Source organism: Enhydra lutris, unplaced genomic scaffold (assembly GCF_002288905.1).
Source record: "Enhydra lutris kenyoni isolate GAN:26980312 unplaced genomic scaffold, ASM228890v2 scaffoldscaffold12, whole genome shotgun sequence".
Lineage (NCBI taxonomy): Eukaryota > Metazoa > Chordata > Mammalia > Carnivora > Mustelidae > Enhydra > Enhydra lutris.
Window position 1 is genome coordinate 46849713 of NW_019154096.1, and position 17646 is coordinate 46867358.

General features: G+C 46.0%; 1 protein-coding gene across 2 annotated transcripts in view; it reads right to left on the bottom strand.

Annotated features, from left to right (window-relative positions):
• LOC111145054 (myoferlin) overlaps positions 1-17646 on the bottom strand; it is a 166002-nt gene that overhangs the window by 25950 nt on the left and 122406 nt on the right. For both annotated transcript variants that reach the window (XM_022499667.1, XM_022499666.1), the window contains 10 exons: positions 17391-17536; positions 15991-16164; positions 14756-14864; positions 13699-13776; positions 10453-10634; positions 10201-10359; positions 9979-10077; positions 8816-8977; positions 6631-6796; positions 2883-2959 (listed from right to left, as the gene is read on the bottom strand). In XM_022499667.1, coding sequence (XP_022355375.1) covers positions 2883-2959; positions 6631-6796; positions 8816-8977; positions 9979-10077; positions 10201-10359; positions 10453-10634; positions 13699-13776; positions 14756-14864; positions 15991-16164; positions 17391-17536 — 1352 coding nt within the window. The remainder of the gene's footprint in view (positions 1-2882; positions 2960-6630; positions 6797-8815; positions 8978-9978; positions 10078-10200; positions 10360-10452; positions 10635-13698; positions 13777-14755; positions 14865-15990; positions 16165-17390; positions 17537-17646) is intronic.

A 17646-nucleotide genomic window follows, 5' to 3' on the forward strand; every position in this document is an offset into this window, starting at 1 on the left:
TTTTTAAAAAAGATTTTTAAAGTGCATGTATTCACATCTATTTTCAGTGATTTGAAATCATTTCGAAGAAAAGAAGAGCTTGTGAGTTAAAAAGCGCAACTCAAAACAAATGCCTGATTTTAAACATGAGGATTTACACGGGAGAATCTATTCACACCTGTCTACTCATTAGTTCATGCAGAAAAGTTAACCGGAGTAACTTGCTTTATGCTCTCTGCGTGGCAAGAGTCTCCCTTGGGCTTACAACAGTCACATTTGTTTAAAGATCGCCTTTCACTCCAAAATCTAGTATCAGAAGGAGGCTGAAAGGAGAAGTCCAGCGTGTAGCCCGAGGTCCCCGCGGTCCCAAGCAGCTTCATGCATTTCCTTCTCATGCATACATACATGCACTGTCCTTGGAGAAGCCATTTTGCCGAGTGCTGTAGACATACTGCTTAAGCACTGGAATTGGAAGGTAACTGTTGAAACGGCCACATAGGAACGACCGCGCTACCCAGCAAGCACTTCTCAGCTTGCCCCAAGTACTTATTTCTCACTTCTCTTGTGGTCGTGCTGAGCCCAACTTAACAACTCCCCAGGTGCTCACAGGGTAACGGTGTGCGTTTCTGTGAGCGCGAACGAGACTGTCCCCCGAAGCCCTCGCCTCCACTCGCGTCAACAGCACTGTGGGTTCTGACCTGCCCTCTCCATCTCCCCGGCCTGGGCCAGGGGCGGCAGACGTAAGCACATGTCAGGGGCACGAGGGAAGCAGCAGCAACAGCTTGTTACGGGCGCTTCCGAAGCTCGCCCGGCCTCGTCTGACGCTGCATCCGTGCGTACTGTCTCCCTGGCAAACAGGCGGAATCCGATTTCTAGGGCCGATTCCAACCAGTCTTTCTTACGGACACAGAGTACGTCAGCGAGATGTTAGCAGAGCAAGCCGATTAAAGCCATTTACAGGGTGGTCGTCCCCCCTTATCTGCAGGACGTACATTCCAAGACCTTCCGCAGGTGCCTGAAACGGCGGGTAGTACCGAACCGCAGATACACATGTTCTGTCCGAGACACACATATCTACGGTCAAGTTTAATTTACAAACTGGGCACAGTAAGAGACCAGTAATAACTAGTAATAAAACAGAACAATTGTAACAGGACACGGTAGTGACTTATGTGGATGTGGGGTCTCTCTCAGAACAGCTTCTTGTGCTGAACTCACCCTTCTCGTGAGGATGGGAGATGATAAAATGCTACGTGGTGAGAGGATAGGAGGTGGATGATGTAGGCACTGTGACGTGGTGTTAGGCTACGACTGACCTTCTGGTGATCTGACAGGAGGACCATCGGCTTCCAGACCGCCGGGCCTGCCACTGACCGTGGGTCACGGAAGTCACGGGAAGCGAAACTGCAGATAAAGGGGGACTCCTGCCTGAACGATGGTGTTCCAAATACTTACCTACCTAACACTGCCCAACGCTACCTTCCACTCCCACCCCCGATCCTGTGAGACGGCAACTCAGATGCCATGATGTAAAGGAAACTTTCACAATGTATTGTTGCTAACCCAGTCATCTGTTAACTCTTATTAAGAAATGAGTGAGAATACTGGCATAGATCGGCCTTACTCTTCTTGACCCCCACTACGCGGGGCTACTGAGGACACAGCAGGCATGAATAACAAGTGTTGGACAATGGGAAACAGGAAAACTGGAGGCAGATTATAGAATAGGATCTAAAACCGCCTTTTTCCAGAGCAGTTGTGAAAATGTATATAAAGGGCCTTATGTATACAACCCTTAACTTCTCCCTGGGCCACTACTGTTTTGTTGGGAATACGTGAGGTCGCTTACAAAGTGAACGTGGTCTTTGTGCAAATTTGGTGTTGTCATTTGCGACTGTGGAGGATTCCCAGGGAACAGCATCAGATACACAGCTCCGTAGCGCTGGCTGTGGGGACCACATTTAATATGGTCCAGTTGTTAGTGAGCTTAATGAAGTGGGAAGGAAGTGAATTTTTTAAAAAGGCACTGTTTATGGACGTAACATATTAAAGCGCAATCATGTGCATTTTTTGGCCAGTTTGCACATTAAAACATGCTGTCAAAGTCTATCTTAAATGCCAACACAAACAGGGAGATATTTGATGTTTTCTTTTTTCTGGACTGAGACCTTTTTTACATTTTTTTCCCCTTTCCTTCTTGTAGAATTGGCTGGAATGGTTCTAAAATAGCATCCTGAGTGAGCATGTCCACCAATTTCTTCACTTTGAAACGACAGTGAGTATAAAAATCTACGATACCCCATAACCCGGGCAAATTGGATCATAAAAATCCATGATGCTTCTCCTTCATGTAGGGAAAAAAACTCTCTGCTACATGCCTCCATGTTCTGAATGTTCGGTTGGACAATGGGAAGCAGGAAAACTGGAGGCAGATTAGAGAATAGGATCTAAAACCGCCTTGTTCCAGAGCAGTTGTGAAAATGTATATAAAGGGCCTTATGTATACAACCCTTAACTATAAATTGTCTCCTGAAATTTCTCTTTCTAGCACATGGTATCATTCAGCCTGCCCACACCAATGGTTCTGAGACCTGCCAGCACGTTAGAGACATGTGGAGAGATTTTTAGATACACTGATGTCTACTAGGCCCTCTTCCTCTTGGAGGGTAGGGCCTGGTCCTGTTTTAAGTCTCCTGGGTGACCAGGGTAGAGGACACCAGTCTACACAACGTCATCTTAACTACTGATGAGTGTAAGCTTCAGATTCTTTATTCCACCTCTACAAACTGGCTTGGTTATTATTATTTTAATTGCACTAAACGGTTGATTGACTGAATTCACCCAATACCTTGCCACCTGGAAAATAAAACTGACATTATCGAACGGTCAGTTCTGAAACCTACCTTTGAAGCCAGTAATGGTTTGGTGTCTTCTATTTCGATGACCACATCCCGGCAGGGCGGGGCCGACAGAAGGGAGGCTGCAAGGCAAACAGTTTCTCACCTAAGATGCTTGGAAAAATACAGGAGTGAACATTCTAGTCCAAGTTCAAGTTCAGCAGTCACAGGGGAAGGTAGAGTTTCCTCATGGGTGGGGACTTCCTGAGTAGAGGCCCACACCCGAATGGAGAAGGTGACCTGGTAACTCATCACTTTTCCCAAAGCGTGATGTAGGGTTAGACATCTTTAAGGAATGATATGGCCCATTTTTCTCTCGTCTTGGACAATGAGCCCAGTGCCTGTACATCGGAAGGACTCCAAAAAGAATGGTGTCAATTGTGTCAATACATGTCTTCAGGATGCTGGTGGGGGGGAGGGGAACCTACATCTACAGGAGCCTCAGTTTCCTGGAATCTGTTCCCAAGACACAGAAGGGCCAAGCAGGGCGAATAGTTGCCCACGTCAGGTCTGCAGGCACAAGGGCTCACTCCACCCCCGTTCCCGCAGTGTGTGCACTGGGGGGAGGCATCACCCTGGCTGTAGGCATTTCACAGAAGACAGCTGACCTTTGAACAACACGGGTTTGAACACTGTGTGGGTCCACTTATATGTGGATTTTTCTTAAATGCAGTACAGTACTGTAAGTGTATTTTCTCTTTCTTGTGATTTTCTTGATGTTTTCTCCTCTCTAGCTTACTGTATGTAAGAATACAGCATATAATACATACAACATACAAAATATGCGTTGATGGACTGTGTATGTTATTGGTATTTAAGGCTTCCGGTCAGCAGGAAGCCAGTGGAAGTTAAGCTTTAGGGGACTCAAAGCTGTACGTGGATTTCTGACTGTGTGAAGGTCAGCGCCCCTAACCCCCCACGTTGTTCAAGGATCAACTGTATTTGTGGATCTGGGTTTTGGGACTAGAGCAAGGGCTCAAGGGTAGCCCCGGACTAGCCAGGTTTGTTTTCATCGAAGCCTCAACCTGGGCTAGGGGTGTGGTGAGGGGTATGTCTACCCCTTCTGGAAGATGGCACTGGGCAGTCAGTCACCAGGAGGCCAGCACCCGGACAGAATGAACTGTCAAGCCAAAAGAAGTTTCTGTTTAACCCACCCATGTAGGACATAAGACAGGGGAGGAAAGACACATTTTTTAGGTAGGTACCATGTGCCAGGCAGTGGACTAAGCCTCTTTCATACTTTATCTCATTTAACCCCTCAATAATCCTGCAGAATATGGGGGCACCTCAGTGTGGCTCAATTGGTTAAGTGGCTGCCTTCGGCTCAGGTCACGATCCCAGGGTACTGGGATCGAGCCCCACATTGTGCTCCCTACCCAGAGGGGAGCCTGCTTATCCCTCTCCCTAGGCCCTCTCCCCTTATTTGTGTTCTCGCTCACTCTGCTCTCTCATAAACAGATAAATAAATAAATAAACAAAATTAAATCTTAAAAAAAAGTCCTGCAGAATATGCACCATTATTCCCATTACAAAGACTAAAAAACAAATGGAGGCTAAGGGAATGCAAGTTACATGCTTCAAGTTAAACACTTAGAAGTGGAAGTAGATGACCTAGGGCTGTGTGACCCCAAAGTCTGTGTTTTAACGTATCAGAGCCCAGAGCAGAGTAGGTGCTCAGTGAATGCTGGAAATGATCAGGGGGACCCTGGGGAGGCTGGGGAGACTGACATTTACTGAACATCTATGAAACCCCAGTTGCTATGTGAGGTCATTTTACACCCACACAGAACCCCTGCGTCTATCAGCAGTCTCTGCATTTGCAAGATAGTCTCCCCCCAAACTCCTGACACACACACACACACACACACACACACACACACACACACACACACACACACTTAGAATGTGACAGCTAGTTGGGCAGGCAAGTGGGAACACAACTGTATTTGAGTTCCTTCTTACCAGCTCTCTGCTTTACCAGCCTCACAGCAACAAAGCCTCAAGAACAGGAGGAAAAAGTTACTCTGTAGGCTTCAACATTAAGCCAGCCAAATACATTCCTCAATTCTTACCCTATTTCTAGTTTTTTTTTTTTTTTAAAGATTTTATTTATTTATTTGAGAGAGAGACAGTGAGAGAGAGCATGAGCGAGGAGAAGGTCAGAGGGAGAAGCAGACTCCCCATGGAGCTGGGAGCCCGATGCGGGACTCGATCCCGGGACTCCGGGATCATGACCTGAGCCGAGGGCAGTTGTCCAACCAACTGAGCCACCCAGGCGTCCCAACCCTATTTCTAGTTTTAAGAAAGGACCAGATTGATCTAAAATAATAGATTCTGGTCTTGGGAACATTATGTTCCTCCCACCCCATACTCCTTAAGGATTTCCCTCTTCCAAGAATTCTCTGAAACCCTGACCACACTTCACGTTAATTACATACAGTCACTAACCAGGAGACCTCTGCCTGAGGCCCAACCCACCCAGCCCCTGACCAATAGACACCAACAGGTCGACACTCAGAGGCCAGAGAAGATCGCAGAATTTCACACATTTGGATCAAAGAACTTGGTCTCATGAAAGCACTAGGAAAAATGCTAGGACAACAGTTTCTCTCCCATTTAGTAACCCCAAACACAACAATGCTGCAGTGACAATAATCCTTGTTGTTAAAAAATGTTGCTATTTTAGGTATTATCAATTTAACACAAAATGCTCGGCATGGGAAATTTCTGGGTAAACTCATGTAGGTTTTTTTTGTTGGTTTTTTTGTTTGTTTGTTTGTTTGTTTTGCCTAAGTGTGATTGTGGATTTTATTTTTTCCCCTTCCCTTAATCAGGGACATAGGTTGCTCAGACCCATGTAACAGATAAGTTTCAGATATCTGCTCTGTAAAATCAATTCCAAACCTTCTAGAAGATTAAATAGAACTGGTTAGCACTGCAACTGCTTAAACAGAAGACCTCTGTTTCAGTCTTGAAGCAGCCGCGCTCAACTGAGTGTGTCTGGATTCTCCACGGGGCCTAATCTCATGATGTCAGGGCCCCTGGGACCTTGTTCCCTGTTGTGTCCCAGTCCCCAGCCCCTAACACGGGCCCTGTACCTAGTAAGCTACAAACGAGTCATTACTGAATGGGCAATAACAAAATGCTATTCACTAGCTATTATTTCTTGGGCGCCTAACCTAAGTATTGTGCCTGCTCTATCATCTACTAATCCCGTGACCTAAGGCAAGCCATTTAAACTCAGCACGCGTCAGGTTTTCCTCCATGGGTAACCATGAAAGAACATTTTTCCAGTTACATCACAATCATGGGACGTATTCCCGAGGCCGACAGGTGGAAAGCTATAAAACCCCTCCCCCCACTTCAGTGCTCAGGAGGGGACCCCTGGATTTCCACATCAAAACATTTGTCACGTTGGACGGCGACCTCACTTCCTTGTTTGTCTTCTCTGCTTGATACAGGACAACCTGAGGAAGCCCTTGACATTTCCTGCAGAGACACCGAATGTTCGGCCTGGGACAGGTTCCTTCAGAAGGTAGTAGTCTGAGCACTGGATTCCCCCCAAAACAAGGTGGGAACTGAAACCCACCTCTGCCACTTACTACCTATATTACCTTGGGGAGGTTACACAGCCCACTGTAAATCAAACTCTTTGCTCATCCGCATGTGCATTTTCATCTTGAGGAGGCTGGGAAAGATTAAATCAGGTCACCCACAAGAAGCCCCAAATGGTATTTATAGACTCGCCTCTTACCTTTCAGCTGAGGCACGAGATCCTCCTTTCCTGCATAAGGGTCACAGCGAAAGCGGTCCAGACGATCGATGGTGCACTGGCCGACGACAGGCTTCCGCCCGAACTGCCTGTGGTCGATGACCTTGATCACCAGCGGGGGCATGTACAGCTCCTCCTTGGGCAAGAACTGGGCGGGGGTGTCACAGAACCAGGGGTCACTCATCTGTACCCTACCAAAGGGACTGACCCAGACTCTGTTGGCCTGTTTGATGTAGCTCCGGGGACTCACAGTAGGAGCTCAGGAATGTGTGTACAGGCAAGCGGTGTCATACCTAGGACATGAGCCTCGAGCCAGACTGCCTGGGGTCAAACCCTCCCTCTGCCCCTAGGAGCTGCATGACCTCAGCTCTTCAAGGCCCCAGTCACGTCCTCAGTCATAGAAGGTCACACCGCTGCGTGTGATCCACTTAGCCTAGTGCATTAGGACCTGGCTGTGCTCTGGGACACTGTGCAGTTCGCGTTGCGTCAGAATGAGCTCACAGTTAGAAGGAACTGAGATAAGACTCCAAGCTCCTTTCCCCCTGATTCCTCCTGTTCCTCCACATGGAACTTGGTGGCCTCGGTGGCCTCAGTGACATTGTCTGATTAGGGAATCGTGGGCTGGTCCTGGGTGTGCCTGGTAGGGGCTCCAGAGAAAGCTTCATCTCTGGCCTTGAACAGGAGGAGAAGCTGGGGTGGGTGGAGCAGCTCTCGTCACTCCTGCTGAGACTAGATTCAGACCGGAACTTGGGGCAGTGGGCACGGCTGGATGGAGTGGCCTGAGGCCATCACTTTGGGATTCTGGCTTGGAGCGTCCATCCGCACCCCACCTGCAGCACTGTAGGGGAAAGAGCATGGACTTTGGAGTTGAAGGAACCCAAGTTCAGATTCTGGCCACCTGCTTGCCAGCTGTGTCCCTACGTAAATGAGTTAACTTCTGGGTTTCCTCCAAAGCGGGTATATGAGGACTGAAAGCCACATGCCCAGCTGGGCAAGACCAAAGGCAACATGTGGCTGGCTCAGGGCTGTCCAGTCGTCACCTCTAGCACAAGGGCCGCAGCCTGAAGGGTGTGGCCTGACACTTACTGTGGGACTTGGATAAGGTGCCCCCCCTCTCTAGCCCTCAGTTTCTTCATCTGTAAGAGCAGGCGTTAAACCCCATGACCCTAGAGTTTGAGAAGGGTGTGTTAGTGACATCACATGACTAGGGAGGGAAACAGAATGTGCAGGTGCTGGACCTCTGCTCCATCATGCTAAGGAAATGCCTTGATTTTCCCTCTTTTATATAGTACAGTGAGAAAGGAAGACTTTTCTTAAAAAAACAAAACAAAACAAGGGATGCCTGGGTGGCTCAGTTGGTTAAGCCGCTGCCTTCGGCTCAGGTCATGATCTCAGGGTCCTGGGTCCTGCATTGGGCTCCTTGCTCAGGGGAGAGCCTGCTTCTCTCTCTGCCTCTGCCGGCCACTTTGCCTGCTTGTGCTCTCCCTCTCTCTCTCTCTCTCTGACAAATAAATAAATAAAATCTTTAAAAAACAAAACGAAACACTAAGGACGTAACTGCTTTCAAAGTGGAAGGACCGGGTGATCTCTTCTGGCTACAAAGCCCTGTGGGATCTATGACAGAGGGCCGTGAGCCGGATCTGACTCTGTCCCTTCCTAACAACCAGGGGGGGACCTCCACGGAGCCAAGTGGGTGCCCTCCACTGGAGGTGGGGCACGTCACGGGCCCCGTCACCCCAAGCGGGCTCTGCAGCTGCCCCTTGCCCAGCCAGCCAATCCCCGTCTGGATGCTTTCAGTCCACGTACACCTGCAGGGGCAGGACTGAGGGTCCGTGTTCCACCCTCCAGGGCAGGGACCAAAAGCCTGTACTTGAGAGCTGACTAGATGGGAAGTTTATTTGAGAAAGATATAAGTATTCTTCACAAATATTTCTATATCACTGGAGATGTGTGAAGCTTCAAGAAAGCATTACCTACAGTGTGAGAATCTGAGGGAGAAAAGTCACTGGCAGGCTGAATCCAAGGCGGGGTTTTTCTAGTTGCTATCAGAGTTTAGAAATAAATAAATTATATGTGTGTGGCATGGGGGGGGAATGTGATCTCTATATATCCACATGTTGAATACAATTCAGCTACTCAACACACATGTGCTATTAGAATACTGTACCACTTTCATGAAGAGAACAGAACTCGGGAAGTTGGGCGTCTTCTTTAGGTTTTTGATCACCACTGATTCTACCCTTTCCCCTCCACACTCCACAATGAGGCTGGGGGAGGTGATCGAAGCCATCTGGTAGTTTTTCATGTTTCTTAAGCCCCAAGCTAGAATCTAAGAAAGCAATATAAAGAGAGAGGAGGAAAACTCAGTGAATTACAAATGATATTCAAAGGAAAAATTCTTCCTTTATAACTGGTAAATTCTTTAAGACTGACTTGTACAGATTTGCCTAAAATCTCTGAGACTCTTATCCTAGAAAGCCTGTAGGTCATGCAGAGAAAGCAGTTTTGTCCCTCTTCTTCGGCCTGAGCTGCTAAAATGCAGAGCAGTGAGGGGTGCAGGAATCGAATCCTGGCTGGGAACCCTGGCGAGTGTGGAAGCTCTCCATCCCGTCTGCCAACAGGACTGACGGGTCCTATCTACCACAGGGTCATTCTGTGGATCAAGTGTAAACTCCTTAACATGGTGTCTGATGTACAAGCATTCAAAAACAAAGGCTGTTATTTAAAGCTATTTGCTTTGGTCTTCAGGATCTCTGAGCAAGACAGCCTGAGAAGGGAAATCTCAGCGTAACGGCAGCTTGACTGCACAAGGGGGAGACTAGAGGGCGGACCGGACACTATCCACGAAGGTACCCGTTAGCTCCAGCAGCCTGTGTCTGCTCTGCCCGACACGTCACCATTTCCCATTGCTCCCACCCCTCTCTTCACCTTCGGCCCCCTGCGCGGGTGCCCTGCTCTCTGGACACCCGCGTGCGTGCATGCACACACGCACACACACACGTGCACATGCACACGCGCACGCACACACGCACACAGGCACACTGCTCTCAGTCTGCCTTCCCTCTCCCAGCTCTCCAGCTGACACGGGAAACTCAGCACTCTCCAGCTCCTAGTAAATGAGAACTCTAGATTCCCTCAGGAATGCTGGAACGGACCAGTTCTTATTGCGACAAGCTGTTTCCATGCGTTATTTCAGATTTTTGGACAAATTCTCTAGGAAGTTGGAGACAGCAAGAGAGTATGTAGCAAGATTCCATTTCCTCTGAGAGAGGCCGGTTCTGTAGCTATGTCATTTGACTTCATCAGTAAAACTGAGGGAAAGCTGCGTACCTCAATAGCAGTGAGCTGAACCACAGGCCGGATCCCCTGGGGGACCATGTATAGATTTGGCGCCCTTTGTGAGGGAAGGATGGGGAGGTTGGAGCCATCCTGTAAAACAAACATGGGAACATCAATGCCTCATGTTAGTTCAAGTAAATGGTGTCGTGGAATATTAGCATGCATCTTACACAGCTACGAGGAAAGATGTATGCGTGCGAGTTCAGTAAGTACCTTTTGCCTCAGAATCAACTCTGCAGTTACAAGGACATCCCCACAAGCTTTGTCTCCGTTCATTACGGGGTGCCAAAGAAGTTTGGGTGTGACATCCGTTTCTGAGTTTAGTTTTACAAGAGGAGAGCACATGCTTCGTCCTAAAAATTCATCCTTGCCCTAGAGAAACAAGCAATCCTTAAATTCTTCAGCAAATATCCCAATAGACCTCCATCATTCCCCAAGCCATCTTAGAAATTCTAAATTACCTACCACTTGGTCATTGTCAAAAAGTTCGATGATAACTTTGGGTGGGTTCTGTAGAACGGTCTGGGGCTCCCCATAGATTTCAATTTCATCAAATATAATGGTCTGGTCCCATGTGGGATTCAGAGTTGAGTGGATGATCTCAGTGGTTTTGCTTCGATGGAGGAAGGAGACATGAGCGTATGGATCTAAAACAGGAAAAGAGAGTAACCATGTGGCCATGGCTAAAGTCTAGCTCCCAGAACCCCTCATTTCAATCACTGAATCACTATTCATCCTCCACTTGTCCTCCACTTGTACTGATTACAGACCCTCTCCACCACCTGGGAGATAGAATGCCAAAGCAACCTTGGGAAAGAACAAAGCTGGAGGCACCATGCTTGGCTGGTTTCAAACTATATTAAAAAATTATAGTATCAAAACTGTATGATATTAGCATAAAAACAGATACATGGGCCAATAGAACAGAACAGAGAACTCAGAAACAAATGCATGCATAGGTGATCAACTAATTTCCAAAACAGGTGCCAAGTGTACACAGTGGAGAAAGGACAGAATGAATTTTTGATAAGGGCACCAAGAATGCACAATGAAGAAAGGATAGTCTCTTTGAGAAATGGTGATTCAGCCACAGGCAGAATAATGAAACCAGAGCCCCATTCTACAGCATACACAGAAACCAACTCAAAACAGACTAAATACTTGAGCATAAGACTCAAGACCACAAGACTCCTAGAAGAATATATAAGGGGTAAGCTTCTTGACATTAGTCTTGGCAATGACCTTTTTGGATCTGACACCAAAAACACAGGCAACAGAAGCAAAAATGAGCAAGTAGAGCTTGTTCAAAAAAAAAAAAAAAAAAAAAAAAAAAGCTTTTGCACAGCACAAGAAATAATCAACAAAATGGAAACCCACGGAATGGGAGAAAGTATTTACAAACCACACATCTGATAAGCAGTTAATATCCAAAATATGCAAGGAACTTATACAAAACGGCAAAAAGCCCAAATAACCCAATTAAAAAATCGGCAAAGGACCCGAAGAGATGAAGAAGATCTACAAATGGCCAAAAGGTCCGTGAAAAGGTGTTCAACATCACTAGTCATCCGGGAAGTGCGAATCAAAACCAGAACGATATGTCATCTCACACCTGTTAGGATGTCTATTATCAAAAAGACAGGAGATAACCAGTGTTGGCAAGGATGCGGAGGAAAGGAGAGGCTCGTGTGCTGTTGGTGGGAACGCAAACAGGCGAGCCACTGTGGAAAACAGTATGGAAGTTCCCTAAGAAATGAAAAACAGCGCTGTCCTATGATCCAGCAATCCCACGTCTGGGTACTTACCCAAAGCAAATGAAATAATGATCTCAAAGAGCCACCCGGGCTCCCATGTTCACTGCAGCATTATTCACAATAGCCACGGCATGGAAGGAACTAAGTATACACTGACAGATGAGGAAATGAAGAAAATGTGGTATGTATGTATGTATGTATATGGATACATATAATTCAGCCTTGTAAAAAGAAGGAAATCCTGTCATTTGTGCCAACATGGATGAACCTGGAGGGTCCTCTGCCAGGTTCATCCATGATAATGGATCATCCATGATAATAAGCCGGCCTGAGAAAGACAAATACGTTATCGCTTCTGTGTGGAGGTCCCCCCACACCTCTGCAAAAACCGATCTAACAGAAACAGAGAGTAGAATGAATGGTGCTTGCCAGGGGCTGGGGGGTGGGGAAAGTGGGGAGTGGTGCGTAGAGCGGTACAAATTTCAGTTGTAAGATGAGTAAGGCCTGAGGACCTAATGTCTAACACGAGGACGACAGCTGCCAAAGGTATCGCAAAAATTTGCTTAGAGAGGAGAAGCTGAGTGTCTGTCTGCCATTCACAGAAGTAACTCTGTGAGGTGACCAGTGTGTAGTTGTGGGAACCTTTCATAAGGTAGGTCAAACTGTCACACTGTATACTTTCAATAAACAACTTTGTCTATGATACCTCAATGAAGCTGAAGAAAAGATAAGTAAAAGAAAAGTAAAAAAGAAGCTTCTGTCTGCTTCTCTCCCACACTAAAGAACCTCCCAGAAGTTCTGCAATTGCCTGGGAGCTGACCCATCTGAGCAACAGCCTAACATCTAACCTGAAAGCGTTGCATCACCCAAGAGGCTGCTTTGTTTCTAGCACCGCAGCCCCACTCAAATGGGACGCTTTGTTTTTGCATCAATCATCTATCTTGAGTCTCAAACGGCAAGGTACCTGCCTGAGTTGTAGGCAACTTTAGTCAAGATTTGGGATTAAGATTCTAACTTTGACTTTCGGTGATTGAGTGCCCCCTGGTGGTGAATATTCAAAAAGGCCTTCAAACCCGGTTTGGAGATGTGTATGAAGAGAGTAACTTGGAATCTGCTCTAACTGGTAAGAAAAGGAAGCCATTCACAAACTGGTTACATTACGTGCATAACATTGATTACATTCCATACTCGGAACACAGCTCGCAAGTGACGTGAGCATGCTAGAGTGCCAGGCAACTGCTTTACGAGTTGTTTCCATCAAAGCTCAGCTGGCCTTTGAGTCCTGAAGTGGAAATCTCCCCAGGACGCCCGGATGGCCTCCGAACCATTCACCATCCCCCCAGCAATAGCACAGACCCTCATCAGCAACCCCCTGGCCTTCTCCCAGCCCTGCCCACAGCCTTCCCCTTGGAACCAGTCCAAAGGCCACGAAACGAGCTGGGTTTCGTGGCTTTATGGTGCAGGGAATTTGGAGAACAGGCCACAGCAAGGTCAAAATGGACTCCACACTGCCTCAAGCCTGGTGTTGCAGGCAAATGGGGGAACTCGTGGTCTTTCTGTCAACTCAAGGGAGCTACAAAAAATATATAAAGGGTCTTAACTTACCGATCAACCCAAGAGCCCGGGTGTGTGTATGTGTATGTGTATGTATATCTGTTGCATAAGCAGAGAGCAGAAATTGCTTTTCTTCTTGGTGCTTTTTATTAGTCAATCAATTAATGATTATTAATCTTAAAAGATCGTCTTCTGGGTATCCCCCGCACCCAGCAACAGGACTCAACACACTGAGTGACTAGTTAATGACTGAGCAGTTTATGTCACACAAATCATAACTCATCTCAATATGGAAGTCCTTTCTGATGGGAGAAATTACTAAAAGCACGCACTTGATGAACAACAGAATCAAGCTAGCCAGCTATGCAAATAACGTGTAAGATGGAGATTTTTGCCCCTTTACCTGAAAAACTATCCTTGTCTAGAGCCATGAGGTTCCTGGCTTGATAGATATAGCAGCGCAGATGGTAAATGTAGACTCCTAAAAAGAACAGGATGGAGGTTACTCACAAGAAACATAACACTGTCGACCGCAAAATTTCTGGAATATTTGGAGATGATCCATGTTTCAGATACATGGGTCATTCAAATCTACTTCTCCACACTAAAAAGCACAGGTACTGGTGATGACATGTGTTCCCAAAGGAGTTCTGTTTCCTATAAAATAAAACTAACCTTAAAAAATACTATAGTAAGTTCAGTGCAAGTGTATCACTCAAGAGAATATCACTCCTGTTGTAAAACCTGGATTTAGGCCACTGCTTGTCATCACAGACCTCGGCAATGAAACTTGGTTTCCAAGAGTTATAGAAATAGGGCTTCCTACATTATTCCAGCCCCAGATCTAGGAAGCAACTATCTGTTAAAAGGTCCTTTGACACTTCAAAATCTTTATACTCCTGATCCTTATATTAATGTACATATGCTCCTACCCCCCCCCACCCCCCGCCCCCGGGCCCCCCTATTCTGGGAGTCAGACTGCTTGAAATCTTGTCTATAGTGCTCTAAGATGAGGACAACAATAACACCATCTTCTAGGGTGGTTATGAAGTTTAAATGAGTTAATATATGCACAGTGCGTGGTACATGACAAACCCTAGGTAAGCATTTACTATCTAGGTTTGCCTAGATAGTAGGTATGCCTCATTCCAAAATTCCTAAAGATTGTCACTGGAACCAACTTTAACTTTTTGAACCTCTTTTTCTAATTAAAACAATCTTTTGGGGAGCTTAATAGACAGAATGAGTACATATTGGACACACTATGTCAAAGTCAATGACTTGATGACCCTCCACCCCAAATATGATTTTTAAAAGTATATCTGAAAAAATCCTCTTCATCAAGTGATGGAAATAAAAGTCATATTTGCATAAAGACATTTTAATCCTATTCGGTGATTCAGAGAGTTTTCTTGAGATAAGTCACAGCAGCGGAATGCACAAATCCATTTAAAACTTACTGTCAAAGTTACAGGAAACAATGGGAGTGTTTGCCCCAAACACGGTGGTGGCACTGTACTTCTGCTTGTCTGTGCTCTTCTCCTCTCCATCCTCAGTCGTGTCTGCGCCCTAAAGAGGCAGAAAGGTCTGTTACCAATGCTTCAAAACCAAGAGGCAAGAATTACAAAGAAACAGAATGGTAGTTTTTATTTTTATTTTTTTAAAGATTTTATTTATTTGACACAGAGAGATCACAAGTAGGCAGAGAGGCAGGCAGAGAGAGAGAGAGAAAACGAAACAGGCTCCCTGCTGAGCAGAGAGCCCAACTCAGGACTCGATCCCAGGACCCTGAGATCATGATCTGAGCCAAAGACAGAGGCTTTAACACACTGAGCCAACCAGGCGCCCCAGAATGGCAGCTTTTAAAAGAGACCTTCCTCATCCAATCACTCCATTTTTAAATAAAGATGAATAAAGCCCAGCACAACAAGTGTCTCGCCCAAGGTCACTTAGCTGAGAAGCCACAGAGCAAGAAGCTGAAGCCAGTCTTTTGCCTCAAGTCCTGGCTTATGAAAACCTGATGCTGAAAATTTAAAAGAGGAAAAGCATAAAGGATAAATAAGGGGATTAAAAGGGTGAGAGGAGGAGGAGAATAAGCAACAGAAAAACACAGCAGGGTCATTGTGCAGAAATAGAAAAATAGGCTGCATCTGGAAATGGTTCCCAACCACCATGTTGTTTTAGATGGACCACTGCCATTTCCTTATTCATTCCTTCTAACTTTAGGCTCCCTGCCCGCCTTCTTTATTATGCTTCCATATGAATTATTCTCTAATTCCCTGAGCCATCCTTCTGTTTTTCTCCCCCTCACATCTGTACATTTAACTTTCTTGGTTGGTTGAACAGTTGTAGTTTCCAAGGTGTAAAGTAAAGAACCTGTGCCTGGGATGGTAACAGGTGTTATCTGCAGCAAGGGTTTTAAGAGAGATATCTTTGGAAAATGTTGGGTGAAACAACACTAAACAGGTGTGTCTTCAGTAGAACTTCTTAGAACCTTTCCTGTGTTCATGGTGTATTCATGCAACAAGGGTTACTGAGCACCTAGGGTGTATAGCTTTCTCCCAAATTATCTGCAGTCCTGCAGCACTGGAGGGGTCCCTGTGGAGTCAGCGTGTTTCCTGGAGTCAGTGTGTTTCCAACACTCATCTATTTTCCCTACACCAATGTTATCGGAGCTTTGAGTATTGTTACTTACCAGGGCACCTTCAAGTTTAAAGATGGCAGCTGCACCATGTGTTTCTGAAGGAGCCATTTTTCTTCTCCAGCGTCTGCGGCGAAAGGTATCTGAATTACGCTGTTTCCAGTGAAATTTCCAGCCAATTAAAGAAGCATATTCCCAGCCCTCCCGATCTTCATATTCTTCCATGGCCTAGAACAGAAGTAAACCTTTAAATGCTAATGATAATCATCATCATAACAATAATTGTATTATCCCTTAATTGATAAGCACATTATTTGGTCAATCAACAAGCAGGTATTGAAAATCTCCTCCGTTCCAAGCACTGTTTCGAGTGATACAGCAAAGAACCAAGTGGGCGGGCTGTCTGCCCTGGCACAGCTGACAGACTGTGGGAACATGGACAGATAACCAGGCAACTGACACGGAATGAGACATTGAGAAGGTAATGCCTATCCCGTCAGGAGAGGCACCTTATTCAGACTTGGGGAGGGTTAAGGAAAATGGATTCTTTCCCAAATTGCTTTCCTCACTTCATTAGCTCATAAGACATTGTTACTGTGATATAGTTTGGAAAAAAATGACACCACTCTCCCCAGGATTTAAATGTCTCATCTAAGCTAGTAGCTGGCATTAGCTTACTAAGAAGTAAGTGATAGATCAGAGTATATTACTTCTGTAGTAACTAATAACTTACGAAGATAGGACTTTCTATCCTAAAAACTGTTCGTATATAAATGCCCTCCGTTTCCAACATTTCAGGCAATTCAATAAATACGAGTGTCTACTGTATGACAGGGATTGTGTTAAGGGCTGAGGAAGCAGGTGAAGAACAAGACAAGACCGAGTCCTGGCCTTCATGTAGTTGACACTGACCGGTGGAAACTGTATGGAAATATCTTAAAAGTATGATTAGATTTATCAAATGCAAAATAATACTGAATAATATTTATGATCTCAGAAGTAAGAGCTCTACATGGGTTATCATCATTGTAGGGTATTTTTTGCAATTTTGATAAACACAATTCCATAATACCCTAATTAAAACATGGTATTATACCCATTTTGCAGATGAGAAAGGAAATGAGGCCAAGATTTGAGTCCTTGATATCTCATTCCGTGTACTGAACTCTTGCCACTCCTGCTTTGTGCTACCAAGATCATTTCTATGGCTGCTCAGTAGCGGTTCTCATCATTTCACCTACTTCAGATCGCCTGGAAGACCTGGTGGAAGAGACTGCTGGGCCCCTCCCCTGGAATTCTTCTATCAGTAGGTTTGGGGTGAGGCGTTTCTAACACATTCCCAGGTAATGTATTGTTGCCGGTTGGGGTGGGGAGCGCTTTTTGAGAACCACTGAGTAGGGAGGGCCTCAGGCCCGTGACTGGCACCTCCCCCCCTGCCCCCCACCAGCTCTCACCCTTGCAGTGCTTGAAGCGCTTTGTGTTAAATCCTTCTTGCGTTTTCGGACCAGCCTTCGCCGTCTATGAGTATGATACATTTTCTCAGCCGCAACCCAGGATTTGGGTTTATTGTCGGGAGGGATGGTAATTCCATACTCCCAGCCTGGAAGAGAGTTTGCAAACGGTTATCCCAAAGAGATGCATTTGCTAGATTGCCAGATAAGCTTCTGGGAAACATCCAGTCACACTCTCTGCTCCCGCAACATTCTCTCC